General features: G+C 49.3%; 1 protein-coding gene across 4 annotated transcripts in view; it reads left to right on the top strand.

Moving 5' to 3' along the window:
- KHDRBS3 (KH RNA binding domain containing, signal transduction associated 3) overlaps positions 1 to 19,444 on the top strand; it is a 154,796-nt gene extending 135,352 nt beyond the window's left edge. For 2 of the 4 annotated variants that reach the window (XM_044928864.2, XM_044928865.2), the window contains exons 8-9: positions 8,576 to 8,634; positions 10,426 to 11,045. In XM_044928864.2, the coding sequence (XP_044784799.1) occupies positions 8,576 to 8,634; positions 10,426 to 10,517 (151 nt within the window). In that variant the 3' untranslated portion in view covers positions 10,518 to 11,045. Of the gene's footprint in view, positions 1 to 8,575; positions 8,635 to 10,425; positions 11,046 to 11,973; positions 12,218 to 19,188 lie in introns of those variants that run through there. The other 2 variants (XR_006545099.2, XR_006545100.2) reach the window with 2 other exon arrangements.
- The last annotated feature ends 7,615 nt before the right edge of the window (positions 19,445 to 27,059 follow it).

Below are 27,059 nucleotides of genomic sequence, written 5' to 3' on the forward strand. Positions count from 1 at the left end.
TTTTCAAAGTACATTAATTCCTACTTAAGGATAATTTTAACCAAAATGTTCAAGACCTCTGTACTGACAACTATTAGTAAAATATTGCTTTACAGAAAGTAATGAAGAGCCCAATAGCACTTATCTTCCTTAAAGTTAGGAAATTGCAGAGAACTGTTCAAATAGATGGAAACTATTAGTTGTTATTGGTATTTTTGGTGGATTTGTTGTCATTAAAGGTACATTCCTCACTCTAGCAAATAAGCAGAAATAGCTTGTGTAACATCAGTAAGACTCTAGGAAAAATATTGCTCATTCAGAAGGAACCTCTACCTCAATAGTACTCATAACAGCTGTCCTTGAATAAGAGCTAAGTTTATGTATGTAACACACTATCTTCTTTGAACCTCACAGCAATATTATGAAAGATTTATTTTAAAAACTCTTTTATAGATAAAATTGAGTTAACGTTGCCCAAGCTTACACCTTGGTGGCTCAGTGGTAAAGAATCTGCCTGTAATGGTAGGAGATGCAGGTTCAATCCCTGGGTCAGACAGATCCCCTTGAGGAAGAAATGACAACCCACTCCAGTATTCTTGCCTGGGAAATATCATAGACAGGGAAGCCTGGTGGTCTACAGTCCAGGGAATCGCAAAGAATCAGACACAACTGAGCATACACAAGCTTACACACAGAGTAAACGCTGGAGCCTAGATTCTGATAATGTGTGTGACTGTTCTTAAGTGTTAATTCTGTACTGTCTTCCAAAACGATGATGTTAAGACAGGAAGCCTGCTGATAAGTGACTGTGAGCGTGTAAGGCAGGTTTAGCCTGGCGTACACACGCAGCGCCAGCATCAGTGCGTGTCTCTGTGAAACTCACTCCCTGAGTGTCCTGAGGCCTCCGTGCAGGCGTGCCTCGAGTGTGTGGGAGGAGGAGAGAGGCACAGTGAGCTGAAGAGATGCTCATGAACAAAACTCTTTCCTTTTTACTCTTTTGTTTTTCTTGGAATATAATCAGAATTCATCGTTTCTAAAAGATTATGTAGAACCATCTGCAGTCTTTTAAGAAACTTTTGATAGGAGTAGCGTAGACTGCTGCAGATGGAGAAGAGTACTGACCATGCTGTTGAAATAAGCATGAATGGATGTCCTTGCAGCAGAGAAAAATAGAGACACGTGGCGTCCCTCACGTCAGGATGCCTGCACCGTATTGTAGGACTGGGATAAGCTCCGAATCAACCCCACGTTCCACCAAATCAGGGTCATTCCCTCACATGAGAATGGATGTTAGCAGCTTCCAACCCCAGGGACCGCTCTGTGGTGTCTGAGCAGCCAGGCGCGGCCTTGTTCGCCCCGTCCTCCTCGCCCGTGCCCTGTGCCCTTAGGCTCGGCTTGCTCTCAGGGCAGCGGTCATAGTCCAGCTGCCAGGCTGGGCTTCAGGCAGGGAGAAAGAAGAGGAGGAAGGCCCTGCCACCTGGGCGGGTCCACCTGCTCTTAGGAAGGCCCTGGAAGCTTCACTCCCGGAAGTTCACTCCTGTCTCATCAGTATCCTCCCTGTAGAAGTGGCCAAGAAATGGAGATTAATGGCTGGGTACGTTACCACTAGCATCTCACCCTCAGTCTCACAAGGCGTCTTCTGCTAAGAAGGACAGAGAGAGTGCACACTGAATAGGCAACAGCTGCCCACTGGCTCTTCCCTTTTAACATGAGTATTAGTTATTTTTATTTTTTTTGATTTGTTTTCCTTTTCCTGAAATATTATGTACCTATAGCGAAGGGCATAAATTCACACCTGTCTGAAGCGTCCAGTTGAGTGACTGTTTTTCAGTGTACACACCGTGTAAGCAGGAGATGGATTCCAGCGCCCAGGCAAGAAGTTTTCCAGCTGCTGCTTTCAACCGTGGGTGTCTTAGGTCATCATCTCTTTCTGGCTCCCTGAATTGTGTTGTCTTTTGAAAAAGAGCCCAAACATACTTCCACTGTGCTGCGAGTGTGGTGACTGGTCGTCCGATTAGATGGTGGAGAGAGGCCCCAGGAGCCAGGGGAACTAGACTTGCACCCTGACCCCCCGCCCGCACGGTGGCCGCACAGCTCTAGAGAAGGCGCTCTGTGGCTGAGCCGCCACTGTCCTGTCACCAGGGCAAACTGCATGTTGTTGTTCTCCTTTCTGTCTGGCTCTTCTCGTAGGTGTCAGTTTAGACCTTCCTCCTTCCAGGAGGCACTCCCAGTTACCCCAGAACTGGTCCAGGTGCCCCACCCTGAGTTCCATCAGAACTCTGGGCTTCTGGGAATCACAGCCCTCCACCGGTCTATTTACAGTTGTCTGCCTTGCACACTAGACCAGACGTGCTTTATCACAAAGTCCGGAACTTGTTCACTGTTGCATCCTGGTGCCCAGCACATGATAGGTGTTCCAGAAATATCTGTGGAACAGATGCTGGGAACAGGTGACATCTGAGCTTCAGAAATTCCTACCAAGAGCACCTTTCTCAAGAGAGAACATAACAAGTGAGAGTCTCTCTCTTACATGGTAGGAAAATGTTGTTTTTAACCTAAATTTATAAAATAGAGATCCAGATTGCGAGTTTGTTTTAAATATGAGAGAAAGTTTGTGCAGAATGCATGGCTCCTAATTGGTGTTTGATAATGTATGATGGATGCTGTTTGATAGTATCTATCATTAGTGTTAGATCTTGTTTGCATGTCTCTGCCCAGTAGCCTGTACCCGATCCTAGTAGTTGATGTGTGTGTGTGCATGCGTGCACGCACTCAGTCACTCAGTAGTGTCTGACTTTGCGACCCCATGGACTGTAGCTCTGCCAGGCTTCTCTGTCCATGGAATTCTCCAGGCAAGGACACTGGAGTGGGTTGCCATTTCCTCCTCCAGGGGATCTTCCCGACCCAGGGATCAAAACCGTGTCTTTTGCATCTCTTGTGTTGGCAGGTGGGTTCTTTACCGCTCTGCCACCTGGGAAGCCATAGTAGTTGACATAGGTCCTTAAAATTAGGTTTACCAGTAACCCCCGAGGCGTGTGCTTCCTTCCTTCCTGCCCTGTGTGATTTGCCTTCCTGAGCAGTCTGTCACAGGAGGAGGTGCTCTCGAGCTCTGTGGGAAGCAGAGCCAGAGAGAAAGGTTTCTGAGAGTCTCGTGAGAGATGAAGGTTAACATGGAACTTTCTGTCAGGCCTGTTCGAGGGTGTTACTGTGACAGGTTAGTCAGACTGTATTTCTGGAAGTCTTTGGAAGTGGAGAGGGAATCATTCTCTGAGATCATTAAGGCCGACTCCTTGCCTTGATCAGTCAAGTACGAGTAAGTTCCTGCACTTTACGGTGAGGTCAGATTGAGACGTTTCACACTAGAGGTGGAGGATCGCTGTAAGTGGCAAACCTTTTGTTTCTGATTCTCTGACAGACCTACATTAACATTTAAAATCTGTTTGTTTGACAAAGTAATTGTTTCATCTGAAATGAGGCTTGGCAAACTTCGTTACAACAATACGGTTAAGGCTGATCACTGCTCTTTATTTGGTTTAGAGGAAGTGTCCAGCCAGTGAGAGGGGCTCTGTGTGTGAGCTCACTGCATCGTGGCCCCGCTGTCGCCCTGTCAGAGGACACCGCTGGGGCCCTCACCCTGAGCGGCAAACGCCGTCCATTCATTCCTGCCAGTGCTCCTGTTGAGCACCTCTTGTGTTTCAGACACTGGTAGAAGCTACCCCTCAAAAAGATGATTCTTCCTGTTGAAGATCACACCACTTTCCAATGGAAAAACAGGTTCAGAACTAAGTGCAGCCTTACTCCACAGCCTGAGCTCTCTGTCTGCTTGCGTGTGTCCCTGGAGGGATCACGTGGCATCTCTGGGTTTTGAGTACCTTTCACACGACGAGGATGGCAGACTTATGTCTCCTGTTCAGACCACTCCCCCAGCCTCTTGATTTCTCTTTCCAGCTGCTCTGGGAGGTCCGAGAGGCCTATGCAACCTAGCCTGTCCCAGGCCAAACTCCTGACGGCTCCCTGCCCAGAGCTCCTTCTGCTTCCACTTCCCCATCTCAGGTGATGGCAAACTTCATTATGGGGACGTTTCTCCCAGGGGCCACCTTACTCAGGATAAAAACAAGAAACCAAGCCTCTCCATGGTCTGCATGACTCCCCTCTGCCTTCCTGGGTCCCTCTGCTCCCACTATACTGCCCTCCTGTTGCGCTGGACCCGAGTGCACCTCTGTGGGACCCAGGCTGCATCCCCTCAGGGGGCGTCCACTCTGTGTGACCAGCTGTGTCACATCTCCTGCCCTGTCACACAGCAGACCTGTGAACTGACCACCAAATCCAGCAGGTTAAAGTTCATTGGCCCCCTTGCCAAGGGATGAAAATGTAACAGCAGTAGTTGGATGATTGCAATGTGCTGCAAAGGAGGGTCAGCATGTTACTAGAGGACGGGAGTGAAACTGGAGAGGGGAAGCCATGGTCAGGGGGTGGAGTACATGAAACTGACGCAAGGCGGGATAGAGGGGGTTATTGATATGACAGGAACTAAGATGTGACCTGGGAGCTGATGGCCAAAGGAGAGTAGAGGCAAGATCAGTGGACAAGAGTGGTCCAGGGAGTCAGGAGACCAACGTGTTTGAAGGATTATCTGCCTGCATACAGAAAAGAGCAAGACTTAGGGCAGAGATGCCATTGAGAGATTGAAAGCTGGGTGTTTGTGCAGAGGAGAGGAACGTAATAGGCTACAGGTGGCAATGGCAGGGGCGGTTGGTGAAGAGAATACTCACCTTCCTGTTGTCCCAGGGGCACATGGGCCATGGGGGATAAGGGAGAGGAGAGGGCCACTGAGGGAGAGGTGGCATTAGAGGAGAATCGAGTTTCACTGAGGAAGAAGGTAAGGGAGCATCTAAAGAGGAGGTGGAGGATGCGCGATGAGCCATGACTTCCGGAGGGCACAGAGAGAATTGGGACAGAGATGGGGACAGATGGGGACGGGCAGAGCTCTACAAGTGCTGGAGATAAAGAGTAACTAGTGATCTAGAGTTCCCTGAGCTGGACATGACCAGCCAAGGGCCTGATGAGATGAGTCCCAGCGACTTTTCGGTCAAAATTCGTGTAGAGGCTTGACGAGGTAGACACCAGACAGATTCATGTCAGGAGTTCCTTCTTAGTCCCATTCGTGGCGACAGGGTGGTCTGGGAGCTGGCTTTTGCCCCCTTTTGAAAGCCTGCCGTGCCCTGGGGGCACGTGTCTGGGAGCTGGCTTTTGCCCCTTTTTGAACGCCTGCCGTGCCCTGGGGGCACGTGGGCTTGGTCCCGGTGCTGCTGTGTGCGCCGTGACCCCTGTGTTTCCTCCCAGTGCTGGGCCTGTTTCTTGACTCTGGTTGATGGATCGAGAACCTCCGGGAAAGCCAGGAATTACACTGAGCCTTTGGACTTCCTTCTACTCCTGATGCAGGGTAGGACGTGAAGGATGGAGCAGGCCTGGGAGACACGGCCCTAGTGCCAGGAGAGGAGCTTGCTCTGGACCACTTGAGGGAGGGACTTCTATTGACCCCTTCTGATGGAGAAAAGGCATAGTCAATCTACCATGTTTTCTTGCTTATTATTAATACTGTAAGTTGTATTCATAAATGAAGAAAATTTTAGAGTCTTCCCCCTTTGCCTTATGTTGGGTTTTTAGTTTATCCTTGGGAAATAGGACACATCTTGGGTTAATAGACATTGGAGGTACACGAAATGAAATGCTGCAAAAGCAATTCAGATGGAACTGACAGGTACGAGAATGGGGCTCAGCTGCTCCCAGCTTCTTGGCTTGATGACAGTCTTGAAATAAATAATCAGAAACTGAGAGAAATGATAAAATATGTCAGTTTAAAGTTTCCAGTTGTCAAAACTAAGATTGTCTTATCACCAAACCATCGCCTGACCAAATTATGTTTCCTTTTATCCTCCCGTTCATTGGGAAACATTCTTCACCCTGTTTTTTTTTTTTTTTTTAATGCTGATCTGTGTGAGAGCACTTCCAGGTGGATTTCCAGTCCACCCTGATGCTCATTAATGCTCACTTCATTTAATCAAGGGGACTTTGTTTAGTCAGAAGGCAGTTGTTTTTCTCCTGTTTATTGGTCTCAGTACCTGTCACTGACAGTTCCAAGTTAAACAGTGGACCTGTCTCAGTAAAGGGAATTCTATTCAGTTTTATGAAGAGGTCACTCTCATTGTTTTCTGTGCAGCAAAGATGAGATATTAAAGAACATTACAACTTTGTCTAAGGAGCCATTATATTGTAACTTCTGACATTTGGAAAGAAGACTGAGGTTCACTCAGTGTTCTTCAATTTAGTGCTGAGTTTCTAAGAAACAGTAGCCAATTTATTTTCAACAAAAGGAGAAATTATGTTGACTGCTGTGTCCAGATGCTGTGCGTGAGGCACTGAGAACGTTAGGGCTTCCCAGGGTCTGGGGACATCTAGTGTGGTGGGATTTGGCAGGCAGAGGGGCACTCGGACTCAGCAGGTAGGTGGACAACTGCCCCAAGACTGTCCGTGCTGGGAGGCCCGGGTTTAGACTCAGGTGTCTTGACCCGTGTTGGACAGTGGCATTTTATCAAAAATATCCCTTCTGAATGTCTGTCTACAAGGTGAGGAAAGGGTTCTTCTTTAATAGCATTCTCATATTTAAAACTGTTGAACTTTAAGAGATAGGGAGGCCATATATTTTTGTTGTTGCTTGTTTTTGCTAGACTTTTTCCTTCTTGAATATGAATGTCTCTCTGTTCCTCACTCAGCTAGCCCCTCTTCTCTTCTTGCCGTAAATGTACGTATACCAGGATGGAAAACTAGGGCTCCAGAATGGGAGAGGAGGCCCTGGAGAGCAGAGAGTACTGAGGCGGTTGCAGTTCACCATGGCCCGCTGGCAGCGGGTTCCTGCAGACCCCTGAGACAGCACGTGGTCCCTTGGGACACGTGCCGGTGGACAGAGGGCTCAGGTTGTGGAGGAAAGGCGCGCTTAGTCTTGCACCTGTTCTTCCATTTGGAAGTAGTGTGACCTTGGACAGGCAGCGTAACGTTTTTGAGTTGCAGCTTCTACAAGTGGCATTTGGGCTAACGACCGGGTAGGAGGTGCTTGGGAGCAAAGAACAAGAGGAACCATTCTGGCAGAGGAGAGCAGAGGTGAAGACCTGTCCCCACAGGCATGACACAAGCCCGTGGCTCCCATCCCCATCCCCTCTCACAGGGCCCGCCGTCCTGTGCTGTCGTCCAAGGAGTTGATGGTTAGTTAGTCTCTGGTGAAGTTCCCCTGGGCTTGTGAAATGAAACGTAGGAGGAGAACCAGGTGTGGACTTAACTGGATGTGTCCCCTCTGCTGTCTGTGTGATGTTAGGCTGGTGCCCCAGCTGCTCTGCTCTACAGCACCCTTACCTGTAAAACGGGCATGAGAGCTCTGCCACCTCCAGGGGAGGCAACGGCTGCTTCGGGGCCTTGGGGCTGGCACAGGGCATGCCCCCAGCATGGGCTTTATTATTCACTCCGTGCTTCCTTGGGTGCTAAGCAGCTCAGCTGGATCGTTTTCCATTCTGATTAGAACTTTTGTACTTGATTGCATCAAGTTGGAATAATGAGAATGTTTATTCCAGGACAATCCAAGATAACAAATTCAGGGTGATTGTTTCCCTACAAAATTAAGAGGACTGGGAAAGGGGAAGCCAGGAAGAGTGGGTGGAAGCCCTTCCTCAGACAGCCAGAGTAGTGTGAGAAACTGATTGTGTGGGCCATAGTCCCGTCATCCAGATATCCCCAGAGTCGTTCCTGTAAAGGTTATGCCCTGTTCACACATGTCGTGTGTGTGAGTGGCCTGTTTTGCATCATCTAGAAAATGGCCGTGGTGACAGATCACTCCCTCCCTGGGTCTCAGGGACGTCACGTGTCAGAATACAGGACACCTGCGCACGTGCCTCCGTCCCCACAGGCTTGGCCAGGGCGGGCGATGGGACCCAGGGGCCTTTCCCACCCGCCATACTCAGCCCCTGCTGAATGGCCACCCCTGATGGTAATGGCGTGGTGCTGGGGGGTTAAACATGTCACCCCGTAACCGTGTTGCTTTATTGTAAAGCCCAGTGTCTGGGCCTCGCACAGCATTGAGCTGTCTGGTCTGTAGGGCTGTGCCTTCTGTGAACTCGGTGTCGGTAGGAAAGAAGCCGTGGCTGCCCTTCCTCCTGCACACACATCCCCCCGACCCTACCCTGATCCCTTGCACGATCCCAGCCTGGGTCCACTGCATACCCGTGCCCTCTCAGACCACGATTCCTCCCAGAAGAGACCGCGTACTCCTCAGGCGCTGTCAGCGCTCTCCACGCGGACAGGCTGATCGTGGTGGTTCAGTGTCAGACACGGTTGTTGTGAATTCAAGTCAGGGACCACAGGAGGGGCCGATGATAGTCCTAATAAGATGGCCCTTCTCCGTGGGAACTCTGTTCAGCTTTCAGCCCTGCTTTTAGTAGTTATCTTTAAGTTTAGACACTTCATCAAGTATGATTTAAACTCACAGCCACATCAGTTTGCCCTAACTGTGTTTTTGTCTCTCTCTGCTTGTGTGTTTTGTTTCATGCAGCGGTGCTGATTACTATGATTATGGACATGGACTCAGTGAAGAAACGTATGATTCCTATGGTGAGTAAACGGCGGAGTGGAACCAAAAATAGAAAGGTCAGAGAAACACCTTAAAGCACTTAACTAGGGAGATTCATACAGAATTTTAGACCACAGCTGCCTCTCAGTTCATCTGTGCTTATCTAGCTATTTTCAGAAGCTCTCTAAGGTTTAAACTTAATATTTAAAGGGGACTAAAGACTTGCAGAAAATTGCAGGCATTGATTCTGAACTTAGATTTTCTGTTTGGGTTGATTGCAATGTGCTGATTTTCTCACTTACTTGAATAGTTTGCCAAACTGCAGACACTTGATAGAATGAGTCTCTCTGAAGTGTCTTTGCTTCTTGACAGTAAAGAAAAATGAAGCAGTTGAGACTACAGCTCTCAACTGCTGTAGTGGTGATTCCACCACAGCCATCTTTATATTTTAATTTATTCCCAATCTCAGTTCCTCTAAAAACATTACAGTGGGAGTCATTCACTAAAGGCTACAGAAGCGCCAGGCAAGGGAGGAGATGGATGGCTGTCTCAGGCTTACAGAGAGACAGTGAAACCCCACTGAGTCCAGTGGGAGCCGCCCAAGGTGCTGGGGAATCCACGTCCAGAGTCTCAATATGCAGAAGGACGACAGGTTTAATTAAAAGAATTGGCTGCAGCAACTTAATGATACTGAGAACCTCCTTTGCTGCCGGGCGCAGAGATCAGAGAACACAAAGCTTCAATCAGTTGCAAAACTCTGATGAATGCCTCATGCCCAGTGCAAGTGAATCAGGATTCTCGTTAATGGATGTTATGACATTTCTCTGAACATAACTGAAAAACCATTTTCCAGTGTTCCTTTTGAAGTGCATTTTGTTATATCACCTGCCGCAAGCCTTGATGACTGCACCTTGGATTTTTTTTGTCGTTATTCGTAACAAACACTTAAGAGACATACCTTGTTTTGTTGAATGCTGTCTACTTAAATTGATGCAAGTTAGCTTGAGGGAATGATGTTGATTGCATGTTTGTATCAAAGAAGAGGTCATTTTAAGTGGTTTTCTTCACAGCTTTTTAAAATAGGTCTCCGTGGACACATGGCTTTTAAATCACTGTGTGCTGCGGCATAGATGTTAACTGTTTGTTGTCAAAGACCTTCAAGTAACTCACTGACAGCCCTGAGCTGGGGTGAACCAGGGTCCTCTGTTGGAAATCCATCGTTCCGTGTGGATTTAGTATGAGGATGAGTGCAATTTGACGTTATGTCATGAGATTATTTCCTATCCAGGAAGTATTTTGGAAACATAATCTCTCCTCAGTACAGCTTTCCTTCCTTCTTTACATGAAGGACCCGTAAGAACAAAGCCACATTTCCCAAACTGCCCATTGCCATTTTGCACTCCAGTTTTTTTCTCCTTTTGCCTTCACAGATTTTTATCTGTGTTTTCTTTGTCTTTGAAGAAGAAATCCCAAGTGACCCTTTTCCCATGCATAGATGTCTTCACATTTAGCAAGAGGCAGCTCAATTTGCTGCTAGAGTGTGTGAGCTTTTATTAAATGAGTGACCAAAAGGAAGTTCTTGCAAACTTGGCTGTCATTTAAGATACAAGGATCATGTCTTCCCAGGCTGGTAGGTTTTGCTAGTAAGATGAACATCTTCCATTGTGTTTGTAATTGTTTAAAAGTTAATTCTCTCAGGTTTTTTAGTACCTTGGGGATTTATATCTTCAGTATGACATCTACCATGGGTTCAGGGCTAAGTTAGATTCTGAGGAATGAAGCCATGGGCTCTCTGGTGTTGATCTAACTGTGCTTCATCTGACTGACTTTAGGGCAAGAGGAGTGGACTAACTCGAGACACAAGGCCCCCTCGGCGAGGACCGCGAAGGGCGTCTACAGGGACCAGCCATACGGCAGATACTGATTGTGCTGTCTGCTGTTGTGACATAGCCAGTCTCCACCAGTCCTGTATACTGTTCAAAGTAATTTTTTTCTACGAACAATCCCTTTTTAAATAAATCAAAATGCTTAAAATCTGAATGGATGGAATTTAAAACTACTTTGTTGAAACATCAACCTGGGCAGAAAAAAAAAAAAAAGACATGTAAAATTTTGTTATTTCCAGTCTGTATATGAAAAATAGGTCATCAAAAGGAAAAAAAAATAACTTTGATTAACTAGTGTTAAACAAAAAAGATAGGTTTACTAAATATGTTAATCCATCCTTTTAACATAAGCCTCACCTTTCATTTTAAAGGTTTCCATAGAAATTTAGTTATTTTATCTTTCAGCCATATGCTATTTTTTTTTTCTCTTGCCAACATGCGTAAAAAGGGAAGCCAATTACAAGTGCAAATAATGTGGTATTCTTTTGTAACTCAAGTCTTGAAATGTTCTGTAGTGTTAAGCAAAGTCTCCTCTTGCTTGATACTAAATAAACTTTTGAAAGAAATTTTGTGTGTGTGAGCTAACAATTTCATGTCTCTCTTATTTAAAAAGGCCTTCATAAATAGTCGTAAACAGGGAAAAGATTCATTTAACAATGCTTGTCAAAAAAGGGTCACACTAAACATTGTACAATTTATTTAAAACATGGTTTAAAACTAAATGTACCATTATATACTCACCGTAGATTTAAATGCTGTTTAAAGAGTCCAAATGGTGTCCAGCTGCTTGAATGGCACGTTAAAACTACGCAAAACCTAATCTTGTTTAAAAACTGGTTTTAAAATAACTACTGATTTTCTGAAAAAGATGTGATCAGTTTTCATCTTGTTGAGCGTTTTTTCACTAGTGCAACTTTGGATTTTTTATGAGAATTTTGGTACCTTAATGAACACCTCGCTCCATGCTGGAAGCAATAAGCACAAAGCTTTTAAAGACTTTCTGACTTGACTAATTGAGGTCGCACTCGACAAGGCTGAGGATGTGTAACCCTTAAACGGTCTTCATTTTCAAAGGTAAATAAATCAAATAAGATTTTAATCTCACTTAATTTATCTTAATATAACTAATAAAACCAGGGAGGTTACAACTTAGCAAGTTTCATTATCCATTTTAGAAAGGGTTTAAGATCACCTAAATTCTCATTTTAAAAAGTTTAATTTGTTTTAGTAATCTAAAAAGCCTTAGTTTAGTCAGTTTAATTGGGGCCAATTATACCCTGTTAAACAAATGTAAAACCTCATAACTAGTTGTTTGTAATACATTATTTGGTTAGTAATTGAGGGCACTTCTTAAAACTGACAAATATTTAATAAAGTTTTTCTTTAATCATTTGGCCTAAGTTTTTTTAAAACTGTAGATTGTGTAAAATGTTTAATTTTTATTTCCTGAGGGACTTCCTTCTCTTTGAGTAAAAAGGTCTTTTCTTTTGTTAGGAATGTCAGCCACCTTGGAAAGTGAAAGGAAGGCGGCGTCAGTCCAGCGGACACAGGTGAGTGTCCTTGTTCCGGTTCTTTGATGTGCTTGGAGGATGAAGACGGCCTCATGCTCTTCCGCGCGCTTCCCGCTACCAACTAGTGACATAGCGGCAGTGGCAGATTCCCTCCCGGAATGTAAGCCAGTCAGACCCCGTCAGGCCTGCACAGGCCGCGGAGCCAGGAGGCTCGGCCCCCGCAGTGTGTAAGTAACTCCGTTACCTCCTCAGCAAAAATGTAACAGGCTGGTTGGTAGCACGAAAAAATTTTTCCAAGTTTCAAGTGGAAAAAAAGCAGTTTCCCAAACCTATTGATAACTGTGATGATCCCCCACTTTTTTTTCAAAGGCTGTATATATTCTCTCTGTATATATTCATAATACGACCGACACAGATGTGCTGGAAATTTTGGACAATAATTACCGTAGGCTTGTGAAAGTACGATTTTTGCACGTGTGTCCTTTTCTACTTTGAGTTTTGCAAAACAAAATTTCGCTTTTAAGAAGGTAGATATTGCAAAGTATTTTATAAAATTGTTTCATAAAATTCAAACAATAGGGATCATGAAAGAAAGATATCATTAATCTGAGACCATTAATCCGGTCTCACTTTTCAGTTACTCTTGTTTTTTCCTAAACCGTCAGGAATGCTGCATGGGCCCTGACATCCCAGAGAATCTGACTTGTAAGAGAGTGTGTGAGCCTGCCCGTCGCCGGGTGACGTGGTCTGGCTTCAGCTGTCAGCACAATGGGGACATTCCTCGTCTCCTGCAGTTGTTCTGAGCGTTAAGCAAGGCAGTGTTCAGAGTGTTTTGAAGGCTGGCAGGTGATACCATAATGTAGAGTTTCATTATTGAAGTTGAATACACATGTTTCATATACATGGGAAATATGAGCACTTTTTTTTCTCCTTAATCACCAAAATTAGCCAATTACTCTTAGGAAGAAAATAGTTCTCTTCACTCATAAATCAAAATAAGTGTTTGGGGTTCTATTTTGTTTGGTGCCTCTTTTCTTGTACAGAAAGGGAATGTGAATAACACATTTTTTCAATTTATGATCTTACATTGAAATTTTTTCACTATTTTCTTTAGTAAGTTTTTGTTGTTGTTTTTAGGAATTGGCATCTTGAATAGTAAGTGTAGGCTTCTTTAATCAGAAATTATGGACAGATTCCTGGAAGGTAAATTAGTAGATAGTCTTCAGAGCTCGTTCTCAGAAACTGTTCAATTTTATGTTTATTTTCATTTTCTTAAAGAAACCATAGCTCCATTAGACTATGAAAGGGGGTTGTGATGCAGAAAGGTCAGGAGCCACCAGGATGCTCTTGGATGGTTCTGCTTGGCTTTCCATGGGCTTCCCTTACTCAGCAAATCCTCTACTGAGCCTCATTCCTCCCTGTCTCAACAGCCAAGACTTGTAGACAGCAGCCTGGTCCTGCCCTGTCCCTCCGTGCACACCGCATCCTTCCCAAGTTATCCTCGGGGCCTCCCGGCTTGCGGTTCATTTACTGAGTTCTCCCGCACACACACCTGAGGCACAAGGGGCGCTGTGGTCTGTAGGACGTGGACCTTACACTCAAGTATAGTATAGTTCAGGATGGATGGAGGTGGTGGCCTGACCCACCAGCACTTCCCGTCGCTGGGCCTTTGTGCCTGGAAGCCGTGCCTGCCCATCCTTCCATGATGTCTTCACCAGTTCAACCACAGTCTGCCGTGCTCTCTGAAATAGCATGCTTTTACACTTCCTCATTTTAGTATTGATACCATGTGACTTAGATTGGTTAGAAGTTGCCAACCAACTTGTAACCCGTGCTGAATCACTTTCATTGAATCCTCACAACAGTAAGAAGGTGACTGTCATCTCCATTTTACTGAGGAAGATGTTTACGCTTCAGGCAATAGATCCCTGTGTAGGCTCCCAGCCCGGAGGCTGCAGTCAGTTGCACAGCATCCACTATAATCTAGGGTCTCCGCTCCCAGCTATGCTGTTAGGCTGTCCGCTCTCTGGGCTGGCACTCACTCCCCCTGTGCTGAAGGCTCCTTGAGGACAGGGGCTGGCTTCTATCTTACCTTGTATTCCTAAAGTAGCCCCACAACATGGAGTGTTGGCAGACCCTGTGACTGATAACCCTCCCCCTGCCCCAGATTCCTTCCTGGAGAGATTCTTTGGCTGTAATTAGGTTCTGAACCTTCCTTTGTTCAAGATATTCCAAGTTGAATCAGTGTTGGTGTTCATGCAGACGCATTGGCTGAGCGTCTGCTGTGCTGCGGACAGTGGCGACGCGGTGATGATGGACGCAGCTGCCTGCTGGGGAGACGGGCAAGGAAGGTGCTAGCAGGGCTGAGACAGGTATAGCGCGTGGGAGAGAGATGTGGACGCCAGGTGGGGTGGTGGAGGCGGAGGGTACCAGCAGGGGTTTCAGGACCCAGTAGAAGATGACCACATAGGGAAGGTCTTCTTGGAAGCAGTCTCACCCAGCTCTGTCATCCTCCGGCTTCGTGACTTAACCTCTCTGAACTTGAGTCTAAGCTGCAGTTTCCCCATCTGTAAAATGGACACAATAGTGATACCTACCTCAGTTTGCTGTGAAGATTGGAAGCCTGCCTGCCACAAACCTAGGTATTTGCTCTTGTTTACTGCTTTATGCAAATATTTGGATTATAAGAAAGCACAGTTATCTAGGAAACTAGTTATATTGGATTATTAGAGAAACCAATAGATGATGTTGTCTATGTAGACAAGGGACACATAATGAAGGATCTTGCAGGTCCTGCTAAGAAGCGCAAACACGACAGCCCGTGTCGAAATGTAATCTCTTCACCCTAGAACCTGCCCTACTGCACGCCCCAGGCAGACATGGCGCCTTTTTCAGTCTCTGTTCCAGCAAGAACTTTGTACAGACCTCTTTGCACTGGTTATTGATCTGATAGTCAGATGGTGAGAGCCTTAAAAAAGAGGGGCCTAGTGTTTCCATCCTCTTGCTGCATCTCTTAGCACAGTGTGTGACAATTTAAGCATCTAGCAAGTCAGTGACTATGAAAGAGTGATATTGTCAGCGTGATCCATGTGATTCCTGACAGGCAGTACTAGGAATGGTTGGGTGTAGTAGCAGAGACCTGAAACAGGAAGAAAGCAATCACTCACATAAATTGAATTACAATTCAGGCAGTCTAATTTAAAATTAGACAGTGACTCTGATGATTTGGAGAAAAAATTACAATGTAGTCAAAAATCTAATAAGTTAAGCCACTTTCTAGGTTATAGGTGATAAGTATAAATAGTAGTTTGTTATTCTGTATGCAAATCATATCTATTTATGCTAGGCCAGTTCAGTCGTGTCCGACTCTGTGCGACCCCATGGACTGTAGCCCTCCATGCTCCTCTGTCCATGGGATTCTCCAGGCAAGAGTACTGGAGTGGGTTGCCATGCCTTCCTCCAGGGGATATTTCAGACCCAGGGATTGAACCTGCATCTCTTAGGGTTAATCTGAATTGGCAGGTGGGTTCTTTACCACTAGCACCACCTGAGAAGCCCATCTACTATTTATAGTGATGTACTAGTTGTATTGATTGGTATTGACATTGTAGGAATAGAAAGGAAAATAAATCCATCATTATATTTAAAAGAACAAAATCTTATGCTTGAGTCTGTTTCCATCTTTGAGAAAGATTGTAGGACATTTTAAAATCTGACTTGCATCCTCCCCTCATCCTACCTAATCGGGACTGATTCTGGAGGGGCTTGTTACTCCACACACCTAGTTGTCTTGCTGTGACCGGCACCGCCTGCTGTCACTGTCCTGTCTCAGTGCGAGTCCTTCCAGGGCTCCCAGCGCGGGCGCCGCCTGCCTGCCTCTGCTCTCCCTCTGCTGCAGCCTCGCGGGCACATATACCGTCAGGGTGCTGTGCAGCCTGTGCCGTTCTCTGCCCCAGATCACTTGTCCTCACCCTTCTCCCCAGCGCTTGCTACAGCCAGCCCGCACCAGTCTGTCCAGCTTTGGAGTGAGACTGACACACCTCCTCACTCCGGAAGTCTTCCTTGACCCAGTGTCTCCACATGTGCCCTGGGAGCAGAATCCCCCCGGAGGGCCCTGAGGGCTCTTAACCTGCAGCACGGGGTCCCGTCCTCTCAAGCCCCGGCCCATCCTGGGTGTGAGCGCCCTCAGTGCAGGCACCGTGTCTCCATGCAGCTGTCATTTACCTGGTGAGTGAAATGAGCCAGGTGGCATCGTGTCTCTGAGTGCAGGACTGTGCCGTAGGACTTAATCTGCCTCATCGGGTCAAGTTAGAGTCATTCTTCTATTGGAAGAGAATTTACCGGGTTGCTAAATGTAGTCATTCACATATACACGTATGTAAAAGCTCACCTGACCTCCATGGCAAGATCCGTGCCCTTCCTCACCTGCCCATGTCCGCTCCCTAACACAGTTCTAGCGCCTAACAGGCTCTTGACCGAGGGGCTGGAATAAGTGAGCAGACGCCTCGGGAAGGCAGGGCTGATCTCCGCTCACTGGGTATGTGTTTGTCTTTCTCACCGACAGCACCACTTCAGGTTCTGTGCACATGGAACCGCGCCTCATCCGACTTTGCATCCAGACCCCAGCGTGCTCCCTGGCATGACAGTGCTCATGGAGGAGCTGGTGCCTGACTGAGTCAGTGAGCAAATGGCTCTGTGGTTTTAAAATACTGACCCTAAGCACCCCTCACTGTTAGTTTGTCAGTGGAAATGAGATCATTTACTTCTGAAACCACTGGCTTTTTCCCTAGGAAAGGTGAAGTTAGAAAACAAAACTACGCCCTTTGTTTAGTAGGTAATACACGTGCTTGGTACAAAATCTAAAACTTTGAGGAAGTATACAATGGAAAGTTGGTCTTAATTCCCACCCCTGCCCTGAAACACCCAGAAACAGCTCTTGGTCTTGGTTTTTTGTGTGTTTTTCAGAGATAGAAAAACATACGCTTTGCTTCTGCACAGATTATTACTGTTTTTACATACAGAACAGTACACTGTTGTCTGCCTCCCTTGTTTCACTTTAGAGTATATCTGTGAGTTCATTTTCTATCATTTTAAATTATAAAGGTATGCTTTTCTTTTTATTGGCTGAATAATATTTATATGAATGCATCATAATTTAAACAACTGTTGGCAGACAAGTCATTTTGCTTCCAGTGTTTTGTACTCATTAGAGAGAGTGCTAGACAGTGTAGCCTTTCATCTCTGTTCTTGTGTTTGTTCGTACACATCTGTAGAATAAGTTTCTAAAATAGATTTATTGAGTCATTACATTTTCCTATAGTTATTACTGTATTGCTCCCCATAGAGGTAATCGTGTATCTTAATATGCTTTTCTGAAGGAAATTTAAACTCCCAGTGTTCTTCTGTCCATTACTGTATACAGCTGTTAGCACCTACACACGCAAACTCCTCTCGGCAAAGCGGGTTCACAGTTGTTGTTCCCACGTGCACGTGGTGGGGCCGGACCCCGTGGGAATGAGCGAAGCCAGCTCTGGGCTCTCGGCTGTGTCTTGCAGCGATCGCCGAGGATCCACGGTGAAGAGGGTGATGGATTGCGCTCCCTCAGGCTCCTGTAGGTCTCCTCTCATTCCTGGGACCTCCTTTCATGAGCTGATGGAGTCTGAGGCCAGCCCGCCCCGGGCCCTGCGCTCAGCCCTGGATGCACCAGGGGAAGGGGCCACCTCTGCTCTCGAGGGGCCCACGGCCTCTCCGCAGAAACCAGCCCCCAGCTGGCCCCTCTGTCCACCCTGCCTTTGCCCAGCTCCCCGCTTCCTCTCCTCTTTGCTGGCTGTCCAGAGCCTGCCAGTTCCTCAAGAGCTTCTCTCCCTCCTGCCCCCCAAAAACCCTTTTTCCTCTTCACTCTGGGAGCACTGGCTGACAGCACCCAAGGGGCGAACCCCTGATTCTGATCTACTGATTGATGTGTGGGTGGTCCTGCACCCCCTGGGAGTCCTCAAGGGTCAGGAGCAAGTCTGTCGTGTATAAGGAGAGCACAGTCATCCAGCCATTGAGGAAAAGTGCATTGATTAAACAGTACCCTAATTAACACTCGGGCTTCCCTGGTGGCACAGTGGTGAATTCGTCTGCCAATGCAGGAGACATGGGTTCGATCCCTGGGTTGAGAAGATCCCCTGGAATAGGAAATGGCAACCCACTCCAGTATTCTAGCCTGGGAAATCCCATGGACAGAGGAGCCTGGCAGGCTACAGTCCAGGGGGTCGCAAAGAGTTGGACATGACTGAGCACACACGCATATTAGCTGTTTCCCTTTTTAAAGTAAACAGCCTGGTTCGTCCCACAGAACACGGGTGCTGTGTGCGGTCCTGGCAGGTGAGGTGAAGGCCAAGGGGGTGCAGAGACCTAGGTCACATGCGCTGGTCGAGGAAGGACAAGGAGGGAAAGGCTCCACAGAGGAGGAGAAGAGAAACCCAAAGAGGGTTTGAAAGATAAGTTGAAATCTTGAAGCAGACGGAAAAGGAGGGCGTGTCAGAGGTGACAGGCTGCTGCAGGTCTGCGAGGCAGGGAGGGGCCTCACGGCTCTGGGGCAAGTACGAAGTTGCTGGAATGTGAGGTGTGGCACCCATGGGTGCGGACAGGAGGGTGGGCGGCCAGGTCACAGGGAACCCGGAGACCCCGGGACGGGCGTCTGTGACCGGAGCTGTGGAGTAAGCGAGGCGATGGCCGCGTCTCCACTGTGATTGGATTCAGCTCTCTTCCCTTCTGATTGCCGCTTGGGTTTTGAAACAGCAATTTTGTTGTAGTTAACACATCAAAATGTATTATTTGGTGTTAATAAAATACATCTGAAAGCCAAGTTTCAGGTGACAAGTGTGTATCCATAGGAAGTCACTGCACATTTTAATATTGAAAGTTCCATGTGGAAAAAAGCATGGCCATTCTGAAAGCAGACCCATAAATGTCATAACGGATGGCATTTTGATGATCATCATACTATTTAAATCATTCATCTGCCTACTGAACACGAAGATTTTATGTCCTTAATTTCTATAATTCTATTTTGCCTTGTTTTCCATAAGTATTCTCATTTCTATTAAATTTCAGCTCGCCTGCTTCCTCTGCCTAAATCCTGTGTTGCCACCAGAGTATAAATATTTGTTTCTTGATGTATACAAATATTTTTCATTTTCCTCTCTTTCAGGAACTTTCCTTCCAATTATGGACTGCTTAAGAATAGTCAACTCACCAACGTGCCTAGTCAGTAAATGAATTCACTTGAGAACTTGAAAATCATCTTTTTTTTGCAGTTTTGTGTTTCATGAAATGTTTTATAAAATGGTATGCTTTCTGATTTGAAAAGTCTGTTAAAAAAAAAAAAAGGGAAAGAAAATCAATCTTTGTCCCCTAACAGAAAACAAATGATTTGTGTATTACTTAATAAAGGCTGCCCATTTCAATCGCTTCTACTTTAATATAAACCTAGAAAAACAAAGGCTTGTTATTTCAGCCCAGCTCTGAACTCTGCACACTTGAGAACCATATGTGGCTGCACCTCACTGCAGGAAGTAAAGACTCAGCACAAATTCCAGATTTGAAAATGATTTCTCCATCTCAGTTATGGACCAATAAATACAAATATGTTGTGCCCAAAGCATTCCGCCACATGAAAGGTTACTTATAAAAAGGCTTCTGCAGGAAGCAGGGTGGCGCTGCCAGGATGGAAACCCAGCTTTCATGCCTCCATAATCTGTCACGAAACAGAAAGGTCGCCATCCCCACGGACAGTAGCAGTCAGCTCCTGCTCTTTTCATCATTGGCTAGTGCTTTGTGATTTTAATTCAGTAACTCCCCCCACCCCTCGACCCCAGGAGGAGGTGTTTCATTCTTTCTGTTAGAAGCTCACACAACAGGCTTCCTAGTCTTGGAGCTTCGAAAACGATCCTGCGCATTGTGAAATTGTCACTGTCTTACCTCAAAGTCACCTTTCCTCAAGGCATTCACTGTTTACAGGGGTGTGGTGTGGGGAGCATTGTGTTGGGAGCACAGAACAGCTTCTGATAGGTTCGTTTTTCCTTGCGCTCTTCTGCTCCTGAAGTTCACATTTCTGTGTCTGTCACGTATGCATTTCTTCATCTCAGAAGGGCAAAGAATAATACCTGCGTCCCAGGGCACCGGGTGCCCCTCAGAGCAGAGCCTCCAAGCACCTGTCTGTGCGGAATTAATTCTAAACAAGGAGGAACATTAGGACCTGAGCTGGATTGTCCTGTGTTCCCACACTTTGACTCCCCTTTGGCCTGCAGCCTCTTCTACTGAGTCAGTGACGCAGTCACGAAGCTGCAAGTGGAATCCCAGGCACTGGAACTTTTCGACTCATCTCCTGTCCCCTTCTCCCGATCCCCCTCTTGCTGCCTTAACCGTGGCCTCCTCTCCGCTGCCTGGGCACTGAATTCCCAGCAAACACATTGGCGGAGAATCTCCTACTTGCTGGGCATGGCCCTGTGTGTGAGAGCACAGGTCAGACCAGGGGCCTCGTACCTTTCACATCCTAATGGGAGGAGCCAGACCATCAGCAGCAAACTGAAGGATGCCAGGAGGGTCAGAGCGGGGCGGCAGTGACGGGAGGGGGTCAGACCCGGCTGGGCCACGGGGAGCATGAGGACGCCTCTGTCGGGACCTAGAAGAGTCAGCAATGCGCTGCACTGAGGCCCTCGCAGGGGCCACAGGCACCCCACAGAGGCAGTGTCCATGTAGGGGGACGGACGAGGGGCAGGGGCCAGGGCCAGGCCTGGAGGGCTGCCCGGAGCTGTTCTTCAGGGGAGGAGAGGGATGTGATCCCTGTATTTCAGCAGGATAACTGGCAACCACATTGAGGCAGTCATGGGGCCACGTGGGGTCCCGTTAGCAAGCCCGCAGTGGAGGTCAGAGGGAGGCCTGCATGCAGGTCCTGAGGACTGTCCACATGTGAGACGCGCTCAGGAAGCAGGGCCACAGGCTGGATGTGAAATGGGCACGGACCCCGGCCTCATCTGCTGCCCTGGAGTCACAGCCTTCTCGGGCCCTGCAGGACCCGCTTCCCCCGAGATGACCGTTCCCCAGCTCAGCCTCTGGGCCAGACCCCCTACATTCATAGGCTCTCTGAATGTAGCTCCTCCTCGAGGGGGAGGACGTGTGAGGGGGGTGGTCAGCAGGGAACAACTGGACTAAAGTCTTTAGATTTGAAACTCGGCTTTTCTTCAGCTAAGCTGGTTTTGGTCCATCTCAGCTAGGGTGCCTCCTTGACGCATCTGTCTTCTTGGCAGCTTCCAAGCGTGGCAGGCTGAGAGCCATTCTAGTGTTTGATTTTTAAAGGCTCTGAGTGACTTCCTGTGGTTTTAAAAATAACCACTGATGGCTTTTTCAGCACATACTTAACTGTATTCAACCCTTAGAGCTGGCTTTTTGAAGGGATGCCTTCGTGGAGTTGTCAACAACACGGCCACCACACCGGAGAAGTTCTGCTTTCTGATTTCAGACGGTCCTGGCTTCCGTAGGACAAAAATCTTCTGCACAGTGACCCAGCCCTGATACTTTTGTGTTGCTTGATGGAAAACTCTGGCAAAAAGATGCTTCTGTGCAGAAGCTAAGAGCTCTGCATCTGTGTTCCTGCTCCGGGGTGACTTTTAGAGCCCCTCCCCAGGCCGCCCACCTAACTGCCTTTAGACGCACCTTCCCGGGCAGCCTGTCCCAGATGGCTGGTTGTCCTTGCTCTGCCCTCCCCCTAGAGGCTCTTCCTCCGGGTGGTCCCTCATTTGGGCTCCAGAAGGTGACCTGGCACAGGGCAGCCTCCGGCGGCACAGCACACCCCCGGCAGCTGATGCCTGGGTGCTCCAGTTATCTACTGTGGTGTAACCGACCATCCCAGGACTCAGCAGCTTAAGAGGCACACGCCGCGTGTATCCTGAGAGGGGGGCCTGGTGCTCTTGCTGGCTCAGAGTCTCTCACGAGGGTGCAAACCATCAGCAGGGGCTGTGGTCCCTTGAGGCCGTGGAACACACGCACCAACTCACTCATGGCCCTGTCCCCGGGCCCCTCCACTGGCTGCCCGGGGTCCTCACATCAGAGCAGCCAGCCTCCCCCGGAGCCAGCACCCCAGGAGGGAGAGTCTCTGAGCGAGGCAGCCACAGATGCTGCCCTGCATTCAGAAGTCACACAGCCACTTCCTCCTGCCCGTGGTCTGCCCCAGCAGCCCCAGGGCAGCGTGGGGGTGACTGCTTAGGGTCGGGAGCTCCAGGAGGCCAGGCCCCGGGCCACCTGGCAGCTGACTCCCACCGGGCAAGCTCCCCGGCACCTCTGTGCCTCAGTGTCCCCCCCCACAGAACAGGGGTGCTGGCTCCCTCAAGGGAATTGTCAGGAGGAGGTCGACACGTGCTGCGCTCCCCCATATTATCCGTGAATTCCACGGACGTGCAGAAGTCTCCCATGGAGACTGTGCGCACTACCCCTCCCATTTCCGCCACTTGAAGACCCTCAGCTTTCATCTCCATGGCAGTGAGCTCCTGAGGGCAGGATGGGGACTTACCCCCTCCCCAGCATGCCCACACTCACCCCAGCAGGCGCCCTCTGCAGCCCCCTGGGTGGGAGTTCCAGGCTCCCCTTAACTCTCGCGGCCCCGAGGCAGGCTCGGCCTCTGCTGTCCATTGCCCCTCCATCTCCCTGCTGCCGGTTCCATCCAGAGGCCCTGGCCTGCCCCCGTCCCCCCCCACCCCAAAGATGCAGGCTGCTGGCTGAGCCGGTCTCAACCCATCTAACCAGATGGGAGCAAGAGGCTGCCCCACCCAGTGACTCTTAACCCATTGGTCCCAGCAGTGGACCACTGGCTTCAAGACAGAAGCGCCTGGCTCCACGGGTGTCACATTAACCCCTGACATCCTGTCACCCCTAAGCCCTGGCTTCTGCGTCAAAGCCAGGCTCACACTTCCCAGTTCTTCTCACCCCCCCCATCAGCTGGGCGATGTGAAAGAGCTCTGACCCTCGGTTCCTTCAGCGCTGAGATCCCCATCTCCACTGGGGATGAAGATGGAGGTGGAGATTCTCCATCTCCACCACCCCCATGGGGTCCTGACCGGTGGGGCCGTGGGCTGACAGAGCACCCGCATTGCAGAGGGGGCAGGAGCTGGGTGGGGGCAGGAGCTGGGAGGGGACACACCCACCCGCAGGTGGGCTGGGAGATCACACACGGTTTCTAAACACCAGAGCGCCCTCAGATCGCTAGTCTAGCCTCATGTGGTGTTCCTGCCTAACGATGCAGGACCAAATCCCTAGACAAAGTGCTATGCTGTGCTCATCCCCCTCCCAAGGCCAGACCCCCGGGGAGGCTGCCGCTGCCGGCAGCTGTCTTGGGGAAATCAATGTCAACACCCAAAGTGAATTATAACAAAACGGTGCAGACAGAGGGGATTGGATCTGCTTCCCTTTGTGGGTGGGAAATTCATGATTTCCCAAGATGTCAAAAGCTGGTGCAGAGGCAAGATCCTAAACCTTCCAAAGAGGGATGTGAAGGGCAAGTGCACCTGGGCAGCTGAGTCCAGGACCACCTTGGGCTCCCGTGGCGGCTGCTGTGTGCAGCTATAGGGGAAGCTCCAAGTCCGAGAAAGTCCCAGGAGTGTGGGCCCTGCGTGGGCCTCGCCACCTGGATTCTCTGGATTGAGGGGGATTCAAGCTCCATAAGGGAAACCACACACGATGTTCCTAACGACAACACATGGCTGATCACTCATGCTAAGACTGCAGACTTAATCGAGGCGAGCTGCTCCTCCTCTGTATTATCATTACTGTCGCTCAGTCGTGTCCGACTCTTGGCGACCCCATGGACTGCAACACGCCAGGCTCCCCTCACCTTCACCATCTCCTGAAGTACTGAGTTTGCTCAAACTTATATCCATTGAGTCAGTGATGCCATCCAACCACCTCATCCTCTGTCACCCTCTTCTTCTCCTGCCCTTAATCTTGCCCAGCATCAGGGTCTTTTTTAATGGGCAGGCTCTTTGCATCAGGTGACCAAAGTATTGGAGCTTCAGCTTCAGCATCCATCCTTCCAGTGAATATTCAGGGTTGATTTCCTTTAGAGTGGACTGGTTTGATTCTGCTGTCCAAGGGACTCTCAAGAGCCTTCCCCATCATCACAGTCCAAAAGCATACCTCACTTAACTTCATCTTAAACCAAACAGTGCAGCCATATCACAGAATATTTACTTCCCTAGATATTTTTTCCCCACACATCTATTATATGAAATAATTAAAGTCATGCTACAGATACCTTAGAAAAACTTTCACATTAAATATCAAGCACTGTGCGTATTTTCTCTGCTTCTGCCTTGCCAACAAAATGCTTCCTTTGTCCCAGATGCTGTTTCAGCTTATTGTCATCTGTTACGAAGTAACTGCACACAATTATCTAGATTTCTGACTGCATGATAAGCAGAGGACCTACAACCCCAGCCTGCCTTCTGCGTGCCCCGGGTCTGCAGGGGCGTGGAGCCAGGGCACTAGTCTGCCCCAGTTCACACGCTATTACCTCCCATCCGGCCTGCTGCAGGCCTTTGCTGTTTGCATCCAATGTCCATGGCTCCAACAATAAGATTTTGTCCCGTACCCTCCACTGTGTGGTACGAGGGAATCAGTTTAGCTGGAAAAAACAGTCCTCTCGCTGTGTTACAATAGGAAAGTTAGTTGCACCCTTCAGCAAAGCATACTCCTTAAGCCTGTCTCCGGAGTCACTGTGAGCTCAACAGGGCCAGGATGTCTAAGGGAGCAGTGCCTCATCCAGGTTCCTGGTGGGTCAGGGAGAGGGGACCCCCAAGCAGATGGACCCCAGCCCAGGAGACTGTCAGTGACGTCCTCCACCTCCCGTCAGCTAGAGCAACCCCTGCAGGTGAGAAAGGAGGGGCCCTGCCATGCTGGCCACAAGTGACAGGAGAAATGCCCCCACCTGTGTAATTCCATAGTGCTCAGTCATGTCTGACTGTAGCCCGCCTGGCTCCTGTGTCCATGGCTGTGTGGGTTGCCATTCCCTCCCCCAGGGGATCTTCCTGACCCAGGGATCAAACCCACATCTCCTGGATTGGCAGGCGGATTCTTCACCACTGAGCCACCTGGGAAGCCCCCACCTGAGCTGGAGCCTCCTCACGTCCAGCCAGTCTGACACTCGGGGGCTTCTCTCAACCAGGCACGTTCACCCTTCCCTACTTGGCTGTGCTGCCCACCGCCTCCGGGGAGGCAGGAGCTGGGGGTCTCAGGCCCCTCTTCGCCCTTGCTGATGCCCAAGGCTCCTGTCTGCTTTCCTTCTCAACAGGCACCAGAGACCACCCCCTTCTGTCCTGCAGAGCTGGCCTCTTGATCCACTGTGGAAGGGCTCCACGGGGCCCAGGCAGGCGCTGTCGGTACACTAGGGGGTGGGGCTATGGTGGGGGTGGTCTGGGGGCCCAGGCGGGGGTGGTAATCCCAAGCAAAGAGGCACATCAGGGTCCCCATCTCAGCCTCCCGGGCAGGCTTCCCAGGATCGGGAGGGCAGACAGAGGCCGACACTTCCCGGGGTCTCCTTTGATGCCAGTGTACGTGGTACACATGGTGTGATGGACAAACCGCCAGAGATGGACCTGCCACCCAGCTAGCCCTCAGCTCCACCACCCACTGGGCCTCGAAGCCTTGGGTCCCTCCGGGGACAAATGGGCTAGAGCACTGGCCTCGCGGGGGTTGTAGAAAGAATCCAAGGGAAAGCAGGTCCCGTGGGAGCAGGCTCCATGGCTGAGCCAGGACGGTGGAGCAGGGAGGGGCTGGAGGAGCCCAGATGGGTGGGGAGGACCTCGCCGAGCGCCTGCAGCTCCGGGGGATCACAGGAGAGCGGGCACTTGGCGGCGGCGCGGTAATGACTTTCTATTTTTAGGCGGCAGCACAGCGCTGCTTGTGACCTGCTTTGTAAATAGATGCTTCACAGAAGAGATGGGCCATGCTGGGGGGAGGCTGACGGGCACCGGGAGGGGCGGCGGGGCCCAGCCTCCCCCTGCCTCCAAGATGAAAACTCGACCTTGAGGGAAAAGCTTCGAGAAAAGCAGTGAGCGGGGAGAGGACTGAGTGGTTCCCTGGACCTCACCCCTTTCTCTGATGAGGCCCCTCTGATGGCATTCGCTGAGTAAATTGGTTTGCTCAGTTTTATCAGAACTGTGCTAAATGCAGCCAAAAAGGTAGGAAAGAGGGGTCAGCAGGTCACAGTCAGCCCAGAATGATGAAAACAGGGTCAGACCAAGATCCAGGAAGGATGGACTTCATCTCGTGGCCACTTTCTGAGTTGAGGGCTGCCCTGGGCCCCTGGGACAGCGGCATGTAGGGTCCCCCAGGACCCTCATGGTGATCCTGAGCACTGACCTGTGTCCCCACTCCTTGGAGATCTGCCTCCGCCTAGACCCGAGATCTCGTCAGGCCAGAGTACATCTGGGTTGGGCCGTACGCCCCAGCCCCAGCATCCGGCTCTCCCTGAGGACAAGTGACCGGCACACAGGGCCACCTGTGCTGACATGCTCAAGCCTTCTCTGCACATGTTCCCCTGTGGGGATCAGTGGGATGAAACCCAGGAAGGCAAAGCCACACCTGGAGGTGGGGGGACTCTCTGGACCCCAACGTGGGCCTAAACCAACTTCTCGCAGGCAGGCACTAGAGGGGCAAGAGAAGCCAGGCCTTCTGTGTTTGGGTTGGTCTCTCTGAATCTGTCTGATTCTGGGCTTCCCTGATGGCTCAGTGGGTAAAGAATCTGCCTGCAATGCAGGAGACATGGGGGATGTGGGTTCAATCCCTAGATCAGGAAGATCCCCTGGAGGAGGAAATGGCAACCCACTCCAGTATTCTTGCCTAGAGAATCCCCAGTGGGCTACAGCACCTGCTAAGCTCTGAATCCGTGTTCAGCAGGGCAGGCTGGGAGGCCTTCCCCACGGCCCTGTGCTGCTCTGGGTTCCAGGAAAGGTCTGGGGCACTGACTCCGTCCTCCAAGCTTCAGCCACCTCTTGTGGGAAACAGAGGTGTCCCTACGGAGGTGTCCCTGCA

This window comes from Bubalus bubalis, chromosome 15 (assembly GCF_019923935.1).
Source record: "Bubalus bubalis isolate 160015118507 breed Murrah chromosome 15, NDDB_SH_1, whole genome shotgun sequence".
Lineage (NCBI taxonomy): Eukaryota > Metazoa > Chordata > Mammalia > Artiodactyla > Bovidae > Bubalus > Bubalus bubalis.